Source organism: Orycteropus afer, unplaced genomic scaffold (genome assembly GCF_000298275.1).
Source record: "Orycteropus afer afer isolate SDZICR_OR568_19922 unplaced genomic scaffold, OryAfe1.0 scaffold00171, whole genome shotgun sequence".
In the NCBI taxonomy this organism is placed as follows: Eukaryota; Metazoa; Chordata; class Mammalia; order Tubulidentata; family Orycteropodidae; genus Orycteropus; species Orycteropus afer.
In genome coordinates, this window is record NW_006921758.1 from 12,333 (window position 1) to 24,290 (window position 11,958).

At 38.0% G+C, this 11,958-nt stretch overlaps 1 protein-coding gene across 1 annotated transcript in view; it reads left to right on the top strand.

The window, feature by feature from the left end:
* BCAT1 (branched chain amino acid transaminase 1) overlaps window positions 1–11,958 on the top strand; it is a gene marked incomplete at its 5' end in the record, with an annotated part of 56,559 nt that overhangs the window by 10,217 nt on the left and 34,384 nt on the right. Inside the window, one exon of the mRNA XM_042781782.1 lies at window positions 10,776–10,939. Within this exon, the coding sequence (XP_042637716.1) occupies window positions 10,776–10,939 (164 nt within the window). The remainder of the gene's footprint in view (window positions 1–10,775; window positions 10,940–11,958) is intronic.

Sequence of the window (11,958 nt, forward strand, 5' to 3'; positions counted from 1 at the left end):
TATACCTAGTAATGGGATGGCTGGGTCAAATGGTATTTGTATTTCCAACTTTTGAAGGAATCGCCATACTGCTTTCTTGATGTTTAAACATTTTTTACATGTAAAATTCATTGACACTAAGTATATTTAATTATCTATTCATTGATAATTTATTGACACTAATTATATTAGTTGATACTAATTATATTCAGTTATATATAAGGAGCTTTGGTGGCACAGTGAGAAAAGCATTTGGCCACCATCCAAAAGGTCAGTGGTTTGAACCCACCAGCCACACTGCAGGTGAAAGATAAGGTAGTAGGCTTGCATAAAGATTTACAGCCTTGGAAACCCTATGGGATAATTCTTTTCTGTCCTATAGGGTCACTTTGTATCAGAGTGGATTTGATGGCAATGAGTTGATTAATTATATTTATTCTGTTGTGCAACTATCACCACTATTTGTTTCCAGATTTTTCCATCACCCTTAACAGAAGCTCCGTGCCCCTAAGTAGTGGTTCTTGGCATTACCCTTTTCCCTTCTCTCCCACCCCTGGTAACCATGTATTTGCCTATTTTAGATATTTCATATAAATGGTATCATGTATGTCTTTTTGTGATCAACTTATTTCACTCAGAATGTTGTTTCCAAGGTTCATCCCTTTGTACTATGTATCAGGACTTCATTTATCTTTATAGCTGAGTAATATTCTATTGCATGCATATACCACATTTTGTTTATCTATCCATCTGTTGATGGACATTGTAGCTATTTCCACCTTTTGGCTATTATGAATAGCGTGGCAAGGAACACTGGTATATAAGTAATTGTTTGTGTTCCTGTTTTCAGTCCTTTTGGGTATATACCTAAAAATGGGATTGCTGTTTAACATTTTGGGGAACACTCAAAATATTTTCCACAGAGACTACAGTATTTTACATTTCCACCAGCAAGGCAAGAGGGTCTCATTTTCTTCACATCTTCGCCAACATCTGTTAGTTTCTTTCTTTTTCTTTGCCTAATTATAGCCATTTTACTAGATGTGAAGTGGTATCTCCTTGTAGTTTGATTTGCATTTCCCTAATGATGTTGGTGGAAACTTGGTAGCGTAGTGCCTAAAGCACTTGACTGCTAATTAGAAGGCTGACAGTTCAAACCTACCAGCCACTCCTCGGAAGGAAGATGGGGCAATCTACTTCCATAGTGATACTGCCTCAGAAATCCAAGGAGGGGTTGCTATGAGTCAGGTCCAGATCGACAGCATATAAAAACAATAACAACAATGATGTTGGTTATTTGTATATATTTGGAGAAATATCTAGTCAAATCCTTTGCCTTCTTCCTCTTTGGATTATTTGTCTTTTTGTAAGTTGTAGCAGGTCTTTATATATTCTGGATATTAAACCCTTATCAACTATATGGTTCCCAAAAATTCCTCCCCTCCCCAATTTGTAGGTTATCTCTTCATTTTGTTAATAAAGCCCTTGATGACCAAAATTCTTTAATTTTGATGAAGTCCATCATCCTACTCCATTTGAGAAGTGATAGAGTGAGACAATAGTAAAATATATCAGGGCTAAGAATAGTGTCATTGAAAAGGGTAGAGTCTGATGCTAAGATCTTTCTACCCTATAGGCTGTCAGGAGTTAGCCCACCCGGCTCCTTTGAAGAGTGCCAGGCTGTCCACAGATCAGCAAGCAGATTTGAATTTTCAGGTGTACTCAAAGACAGACTGGTATTAGCGGATGTAGAATTTGATTAGTTCCTCATATTCAACTAACTTTACACTTCTACATTTGGATTTTCCCTGAATAAATTTCTGGATTTGAGCTCAACCGGAGAAGCAATCCTAGTTAAAACTCACTTCAGGTGCACAGAATGCTATCTGAATAATGCAGGACAATGTCTTAAACATCTCACAGAAGCAGTGTCCTCATTCACAACTTCATTAGAACTCCATCAGTAAGAAATCCTGCATTAGAAATCCATTAATGGTTTGCCTTTTATAATTCCACCACCATTTTGTGAGTGGGAAGCAGCAGAGCTAGAGGTCAGATTTATCAGCCTCATCTGGTCCACTTCCTGATTTCTGAGTCACTACACATGAAGCTGCTTCTTGTTATTGTTATATGCCATTGAGTTGGACCTGACTCATAGTGACCCCTCCTTGCGTTTCTGAGGCGGTATCACTACGGATACCAACCATCCTTCCGCACATGAAGCTTAAGAACATATACATTTCACAGACATATCTTTCATTTTATCACCTTGTAAAATCTTCATATCACCCATCTATTTTAACATATATTCATACCAATTCCCATGAAAACGATGCCCTCTATTCACTACCTTTTGTTATTTGTACTTAGGCATCTAACCACTTTTTTTCTTCACAATTAGGCTGTGTAACCAAGAAAATCTGAGCAGATCTGAATACCAGTTAGCACAGCAGCAATTTGTAATTGTTATCTTAGGTATTGTATTGTCCACATTTTTAATATATTGTTTAGCAGTCCTATTTGGTTTATATGTTTAAGTTGTACTTTTTATTAACAATATTAAAGGTTCACTTCCATGCCACTCTTAGTTTATTTTATATCAGCAGTCTTTTCTTAGTATTTTCAAACCTTGAGTCTATTTTCAGAGGACCAGCTCTTTCCATTGATTTTAGCTTCTTTTTTTTTTTTTAATCAGCTCATTATTGGGCCACTCTTACCCATGTGCTGACTCTTGAGGCTGTTTTTATGCATTTCAGTGTTATCACAGGGGGTGATTATTGTTGCCTTTATTTTTACTCTTTGGAGTTGCAGTGTAGCAGGTAATTAATTATTCTCAGTTTATGGCACTTACCATCATGGGCCATGCAAGGTTCCTCTCTGTTTGTTTGAGGAGCTCTGGTGGTACAGTAGTTAAAGCACTTGGCTGCTAACTTAAAGGTCTGTGCTTCAAATCTACCAGCTGCTCCATAGGAAAAAATGTGACAGTCTGCTTCTGTAAAGATATACAGCTTTGGAAACTCTATGGGGCAATTGTACTCTGTCCTGTATATCGCGTTGCAATGAGCTAGAATCGACTTCATGGCAATGAATTTGAGTTTGGTTTGCTTATTCCTTTCTGTCTTCATTTTGTACTCTCATTCCACCTGTCCCAACTAGTAATCATTCTCATATATTGATGAATATCCTTTTGGTTTATATGTATATTTAAATATGCCTGTAATTTTAATTTATGTAAATGGTTTTAACCTGTAGATCTCATTCCATTTTTTACCGTTTTCCCTCAGCACCATGCTTTTCATTTCTATCCAGGTTTCTATGTGTCTTTCTACTCCATCACTTCTAACAGCTGCATGGTTCTCCACTCTGGGCATCTACCACATTTTGCACCACTTCTATTGAGATTGAAATTTCCTGCTACCTCAAAAAGGTTACAATGAACAGCTTGAAAATAGACAACCCAGAGAATTACTAAAAGAGTTATTATTTCCCAGAAGGATGTCCTAAGCCCAACTTACTTTTCTACCCCAAGAGTTTTGTTACTCTTTAGGATAGTACTGGTTCCCTTTGATGAAGTACAGTCATTCAGTCTGTCGTTATCATCTGACATTATGAAGTTATCCCATGCTGAGAGCCATGGAAGTAAAATAATTGCCTAAAATAATTTCAGATCAGACAATGTATGACTTCAGAGCTTGCACCCTTAACCTCTATGCTGGAGGATAGTAATACACAGTGTTTTACTTACAGTATTAGTTTCCTGGGGCTGCTGTAACAAACTGGGATGAATTGGTTGGTTTTAAACAGCAAAAATTTATTATCTCGACAGTTGTAACGTGTGAAATTAAGATGTCTAGGAGTAAACCGGCATGTATGAAAGCTCCATTTGCTTCAAGTCCTTAACAACATTAGTATTGTCAGACTTATTAATTTTATCCATTCTTATTTTGGTTTTGATTTTTATTTCACTTCAGATAAATTATGTTGAGGACAGATGGTAATTGTTTTTTGCTCTGTAGGCTGTACAAATACCCAACTCTGCCACTGTAGCACAAAGCAGCTGTTGACTACTCATAAACCGATAAGTGTATGCCAATAAGACTTTCTTAAAGATACAGACAGCAGATTGAAGTTTGCTGACCTTTGATCTACGGTCATTTGAGAAAAGAAAATGAAGCATTGCTTTTCTAAGTGACTTATTCCAACACCTCCTAAGTACTTCCTTATCAAGTATTCTTGACACTTATTTAATAATCCATGGTAAAATGTATATTTAAGATTATAATGGGAAAAATTAAATCCCCACTTCTGACAACAAACGTGTGATTGGTCCAAATTAATTTGTTATCAATTCTGTCCCTTCTGTTCCACTTCTGTTCCACTCTATTCTACATGCTGCACTTTTTCCTCTGACCCTAATCATCTAGAGCTCCATCAGACCTTACAAGTTAAAGGACACAGTCCTCCAGGCTGCCAAGTCTGCCCAACCCCAGATACCAGCTACAAGGTTGTAGTTTTCAGGACACCCTAAATTCTGACCTACTGGGTCCAATTGGGAGCTCGGGTGCTGTAGTGCCTAAGCCATTTGACTAATAACCAGAGGGCTGGCAGTTCAAATCCACCAGCTACTCCTCGGAAGGAAGGTTGGACAATCTACTTCTGTAGTGATACCGCCTTGGAAACCCCAGGAGGGGTCACTATGAGTCGGGTCCAGTTACTCCCTTAGGTTCAATAATTTCCTAAAATGACTCACAGAAAATGACTCAGTAAAGTGCTTTATTTATAATTACAATAAAAAGAATACAAATTAAGAGACACATAGAGTGGGGTTTAGCAGTGTTCCCGACACCTTGTGTCTATGTCCCTTTTTGGGACATGCTACCTTCCCATGTATCATAGCTGTATTTTCCTAACCAGGAAGCTATGGAGCTTCCATGTTCAGATCCTTTATTGGTGCCTCATTAAGTAAGCATGAGTGATTGAATCATGTCCCTTCCTCCAGGTTAGCTGATATCAGGAGGTGGTCTTTCAAGAATGGCTAGTCTGCATTTGAGCCACCTCACCAGCATACGTCTTCAGGTATAATCTGGCGGGCTCACAAAGATCCTTAAATCACTGGGGATATTCTAAGTTTTGAGAGGTTATATTTCAGGGACAAGGACCAAGACCAAATTGTTTGGATGAAGTGAAGTTCTTTTCCCCACAGACTGATTTGAAGTTTACCAACTTGCATTTCTCAGATAGTATAATAATCTTTGTCTATTTCCAAAATGACCATTTTCTATAATTCCAACAGTGAGTGTTGAGTAGTTAGTTCTACAGTCTATAATCATCTTTATGTTCTGCATGTTGACATTCCCAGCACTAAAATATTAATTGTTTTTACCACTATTACTATTATCAATTATTATTTATACTGACAATAATAACAGTTGCTCTTTGTTGAAAGGGAGCTCTGGTAGCATAGTGCCTAAGGCACTTGACTGCTAACCAGAAGGCTGATGGTTCAAACCCACCAGCCACTCCTTGGAAGGAAGGTTGGGCAATCTACTTCCATAGTGATACCACCTTGGAACTGACTTCATGGCAGTGAGTTTGTTTTTTTCTTTTTTTTTCCCCAGACTAACCCTATAAGCAGTCATGATCACTCCTTTACATATGAAAAATCTTTGGTATAATGATAAGAGCTCTGAAGTAAGAGTAGAAAGTTTTGAGTTAAATAACTGAAACTGGGTAATTTATTTTTTTGAGCCTCAGTTTCCCTCATTTATTAGTAGGAATTATAATTAGTAACTTCCTACATTACATGACATAATGAAGATAAAATGTCTTGAAAGTCAAAAACAGTGTATAAATATTGAAGGTTGTTATTATTTTTAATATTTCACTGTTGTTAATTGCTGTTGAGTTGATTCTAATTCATTGCAACTGTGTGTGTGCAGAGTAGAACTGTTCCATAGGATTTTCATGGCTGTGACTTTTTTGGAATCAGATTGCCAGGTGTGACTTCTGAGGTGCTTCTGAGTGAGTTCAAACCACCAACTTTTCAGCTTATAGTTTAGTGCTTAGCCATTTTTGCCACACAGGGACCCAGTCTTTCACTAAACAAATAAACAACAACAAAAAAAAACTCACTGCCATCGAGCTGATGCAACTCATAGCAAGCCCTCCTTGGGTTTCTGAGGTGGTATCTCTACAGATAGTAGATTGCCCAGTTTTCCTTCCAAGGAGTGGCTAGTGGGTTTAGAACCACCAGCCTTCTGGTTAGTCAGATGCCTTAGGCACTACACCACCAGAGCTCCTGGTCTAGAACTCCTAATTTCCCCTATATAAATACTTCATGAATTGGTGTTCTTCTGCTTTGTAATCCTTACAACATTCAAGGCCCCACATGTATTGCTGCTCCTGTCTAAATCCCTCATAGCACCTCTCATTACAATATAATTTGTCATTTCTCCTTTTATTTGATCTTTTTAAAGGACCAGCAGGAACAAAAATCAGGCCAGTGTTTCTGGAAAATGTTGCTTCCAATTATCCTAGTTCTATGTCACTTATTTGGCTTACTTAGGCAGAATTACTCACAGGTCTTATCCTGCCTTCCAGACCCAAACATGGACTAATAGTACTTTTCTCAGCTCTCTTTCTAAGTTATCTTTCTGCCATTATTTAGATAACTTTGTCAATTCTGTCTTTCTATAAAGTAATTTTATGGCTGACTCACAAAGGAGGTAATTTTCACTATAACATGGCTTTTTATTTCCTATCATACTAGAGTGTCTTATCATTATGTATAAAATATACATAGAACCCACTGCCATCGAGTCAGATCTGACTCATAGCAACCCCTCCTTGGGTTTCCAAGGCGATATCGCTATGTAAGTAGATTGCCCAATCTTCCTTCAGAGGAGTGGCTGGTGGCTTTGAACCACCAGCCTTCTGGTTAGCAGTCAAATGCCTTAGGCACTACACCACCAAAGCTCCCAAAATATATGTATAATATACATAAAATATCCAAACAAAACTCACTACCATTGAGTTGATTCTGACTCTTAGCAACTCCCATTGAGTTTCCAAGGCTGTATGTCTTTACAGAAGAAGACAGCCTCATCTTTCTTTGTGGAGTGGCTGGTGGGTTCAAACCACTGACCTTTTGGTTAGCAGCCAAATGCCTTAAACCACTACACCACCAGAAGTCCTTTATAATATGCATATACAAAGATATTTAATACCCTTTTATATCCATTTATTTCCAAGATGCACAAGTCCTTTTATTTTTTAACACCTGAGAATTTCAACTTCAAAATCAGTGTGGTCCCTTGAAAAGTTAGCAACTGAAATATTATACCCTTCATTTTTCATGGATTTTTTTTTTTCAATTCCTTATGTATTTAAATAACCTAAGAAACAAATAGAAAAGGTAGAGACCATGAAATCAATCAAATTGTCCATAAGGATGTAAGAATGACTGGAACTGACCTATACAACTTATCAGCTATTATCTTCCATTTTTTTCTCTGTTTATGTGACTATTGCTTTATTTGATCAGAAACCTGACCTTGTCATCACAGAATTTTGTCCACTGCCATTTGATTAATATATAATAAACTACTCTTAAACGCAGTAGCAGCACAGAATTTAAATTGCTTTCCAGCATAAAGGGAGAATTAAAAGAAAGAAGTAAATAATGGTCTCTGAGAGTGGATGCAGACCTAATCAATAAGCTCCCTTCCTGTTAGATATAGTTACATTTTATTTATTCTTAATCTTGAAGCAGTGTGACCATTTTTAATGAAGTCACAGAGTTCTTTTCAAGAAAAGACAATGGAAGTAGTCATTTAAGGATGAAGCTGACTAATCTGTAATCAACACCAGTTCTTGAAGCATTTATAAAGCATAAATTGACCTTGCTTAAATTTCAGAAAATAAAATGTTAGTACATATATACACATTTTCTCTCTACATTAAAAAATTCTAGTCTAGGTTTGTTAATATTTTCTCTCTACATTAAAAAATTCTAGTCTAGGTTTGTTAATATTTTTCTAGAAGTAGTTTTAATGCATAGAATTATTGTTTTCCATCTGTGTTCTCTATACTACCACCTAGTGGAATAAATGCAAGTTTACTGTAATTTAAAACCAGGGAAAAGAATAGCAAAGATGAAATTTATCTCCGAAAAAAAAATAATGGATGACGGATTAATTATCATTATAATTTTTTTAGTATAGTTCATGTTTTATAAAATACATGAGTTCAGAGATAGAAAAGACCTGGGCATCAATGTGATGCCTAATAAAACATTATCAGGTTTCCAAACGAGCTATTTGACTCAGAAAATTGGAAGCTAGGTTTCTTAGTCTCCTCATGCTGCTGTAACAGAAATACCACTGTTGGTTGGCTTTATTTTCTCACAGTTCTGGAGGCTTGTTGTTGTGTGCTGTTGAGTCTACTCTGACTCATAGTGACCCTGTAGGACAGAGGAGAACAGCCCCACAGGTAGACTGTAAATCTTTATGGGCACAGGTGTTCGAGTCTTTTCTCCAATGGAGCAGTTGGTATGTTTGAACCCCTGACCTTTCAGTTATCATCTCAGAGCTTAACCATTGTACCACCAGGGTTCCTTTTAGGAGTCTGAATTCAGGGCATCAGCTTTGGGGAAAGGCTCTCCTCTCTCTTTCACCTCTTGGGAAGATCCTTGTTTCTTTAAGCTTCTGTTGTCTCAGCATTGCTGTGTTCCTTAGTAATCTACAGATGGCATCTGTCTATACCCTGAGTGTGCTGGTTGGTCTAATCTGCTCTTTTTAAGTATCTCACATGTAATTGGATTTAAGACACATCCTAAACAGATATAGCCCCATCAGTACTACAAAGAAAACTTTGCTCCCAAATGGGATTACATCCACAGGTATGGGGTTTAGGATTTCAACACATTTTTCGAGAACACAATTCAGTCCATAACACTATGTCAGTTATTGACTACGTCCTGAATTTTATTATTTCTAAATTCTACTGAGAAGCTTCTCTTTATTCCCCATTACAAGAGTCCATAAAAAGATTTAAAATATTAAGCTTCCAAGCATCCCTGAAATGGAAAAAGTATCATTATACATACTTAAGTGATAGGTAAATAAATTGCAGAAATGTGATGGTCAAGTTTTATCAAAGCTGGAAAGAAAGGCAGATAGGCATATTATCCTGAGCTTTTCCTTACCAAACAATGAGACCTAAACAGGCAAATGAGACTTTTAAGGCTCCTTATCCTTTATTGGTAGGGCTGTTCTTTTATCTCTAGCACACATAAAAGAATAGACACAAGCAAATAAAAAACCAAATACTGATATTGCTGACTAATTTCTTGGTTATGGATCAACCATCCTCCGTTTTCTCTGTGGTCCTTAGACCTGCCTGGTCCTCATCTTTGTGCGTAGTGCTAGTGGTGTTGACATCCATTTCCAAAGTGCTGCATGCTTTTCAGGTAACATCAGTGTGCACATACATACATTTTATGCTTAAGAATATTTCACCTACCTAATACTTGATAATCTTTGGTAGCAGTAGGTGAAGGGTCATGGGGCAGTGAGCAATGTGGGGAAGTATAATTCAGAAAAAATATCTTAAAGTTCCCTTTCAGACAGTTTTCATATAACATGAAATAACCACAACATCAGCTGGAATTGATGCTCTTTTTGTTTACTCTCATCCTTCCTGTGACAGCCCCTCCAGGCAGACCAAGCTCTAGGGAAGACTGGATGCAACAAGTGGCTTGTATCCCAGGACACTTAACATCATAGTCCTAACTTGTTTTCTTACTTCCTCTAGCCTCAAATTGTACAGGATAGCACAATAACTTTTTGCTGTTAAAATATCTAGCCTCAAAGCATTCCTCTGGTTTTCTAATCTTCTCTCTAATGAACAATTGATCCTAATTGTTTTTAACTGTTTTTATGATGGAGGAATTTGTATGATTTTGCATTGTTGGTTTATGGTTCCCCAGTATTTTGGGGAAAGGCTGTCTTCTGTTTTGCTATTTATGGTACAAGTTCCAGAGTCATTGATCATCTGCCTTTTTTGAAGGCATCTCTTGCTCTTTGGAGAAAGGTAAGGCAGTCTGCTTCCATAAAAATTTACACCCTTAGAAACCCTATGGGGCAGTTCTACTCTGTCCTAAAGGGTTGGTATGAGTGAGAACTGACTCAGTGGAAGTGAGTTTGGCTTTTGGCTTTGATCTTGTCTGGCGTCTCTAATACCTATGAAGCTACACACTTGCTATCTAGTGCCTGACGTCGTCAGGTGTGATGATGGCACACTCCCCTAATCAACCTCCTGATAGAGGCCCTGACATGCAGAAGGGGCCACTAGGCTGTGAGCCAGAGGGGAAGTTAGTGCAGCAAATTTTATATTTCAACCCAAAAGAACATGCCTGGGTTCTTCACTTTCCTAATACCCAATCCATAGGACATTGAAAGATGTTATATTGTTAAAATATGCTAATTGTTAATATATGCTTCTCCTACTAACAAAATGTGCTTGCCCTACTAACAAAGGTGGAGAGAAGAGTTATAAATTAGCTTTTCCTCTAAAATCCTAACAGCTCAGAAAGCAAAGCAAAAAGAAACTTAAGGATTCTATGCTCAGTGTTTTCTTCATATAAGACTATCAGTCTTTGTGTGAATCAACTTTAGATGTACTAGTTACTGTTATTAGATGACCCCTTCTGGGTTATAGTTACAGACCTATTCTAAACTTGAAGGCTGATATCTACATTTTAAATTACAACTGTGCTTACTTTTACTTGATTGTAGCCTTCCCTTGGAGTCAAGAAGCCAACCAAAGCCCTGCTCTTTGTAATTCTGAGTCCAGTGGGACCGTATTTTGCAAGTGGAACCTTTAATCCAGTGTCCCTGTTGGCCAATCCAAAGTATGTAAGAGCCTGGAAAGGTGGAACTGGAGACTGCAAAATGGGAGGGTAAGAGAAAATCTGTGTCTCTTTCTACAGAAAAGTCATCCACAACCATTTAGTTATTACTGTTTCACTTCAATAAGGATGCATATATTAATATTTGAGTTCCAGTGCTCATTCTTGTTTCATGCTTAGCTTGCAGTGTTTGAAGTCTAGTTGTTTAAAGGATAACCTGTGGCCCTTCATAAAAGAAAAACGTTGGATTTGATGCATAGATAAAAACTAAAATAAGTAACTGTTGTTGTTGTTGTTGTTATCTGCCGTCAAGTCAGACCCAACTTATAGCAACCCCTCCTTGGGTTTCTGAGGCAGTATCACTATGGATGTAGACTATCCCATCTTCCTTCCGAGGAGTGGCTGGTGGGTTTGAACTGCCAGCCTTCTGGTTAGCAATCAGGTGCCTTAGGCACTAAGCTACCAGAGCTCCTAAAATAAGTAACCAGAACAGGAATAAAATTAGTGCTTTGCATTCACTGCCCCTAGATGCCAGTCTTCCTTGGCTGTAGTTGGCAGTTGGCATAAAAGAGCATCTGGTGCTGGGGCCGAGGCTCTCAGTTGGCTCCAAAGAGTCATGTCTGGGGAAGGTGCCTGTTCACTGAAGTGCTGTCTTCATTGCACAGATTGTAGCCCTACCTGCTGCCAACTGGCTGAGGGACAGCCCTACATTGGCTCTGTCAGACCAGTCTCATAGGCCATATGTAGCTGGCTGGAAATAAAAGAGCATTTGAGAAGTGTTGGACAATTTTAGGGGTGGACTTGGCTGTGAATTGGAAATGCCCCTCTGGGTGAACAAGAATAGGTGGATTATCCAGCATGGGATCTTCTTTTTATGTATCAAGTATTGATGTATATCACATACCCAGGGCAGCAGCTGTTCTGGAAGGTGACTTAGTGACAGTCTTGCAGGCCCTGATATGACATGTACATTTGTGGAGCCCTGGGACAGTCAAATGACATGCTGCTGGGTTGTCAGAGATTTTGACATCTGGCCTTGACCCCTCTACAGTCTTGCTCTTTTCCTTTTT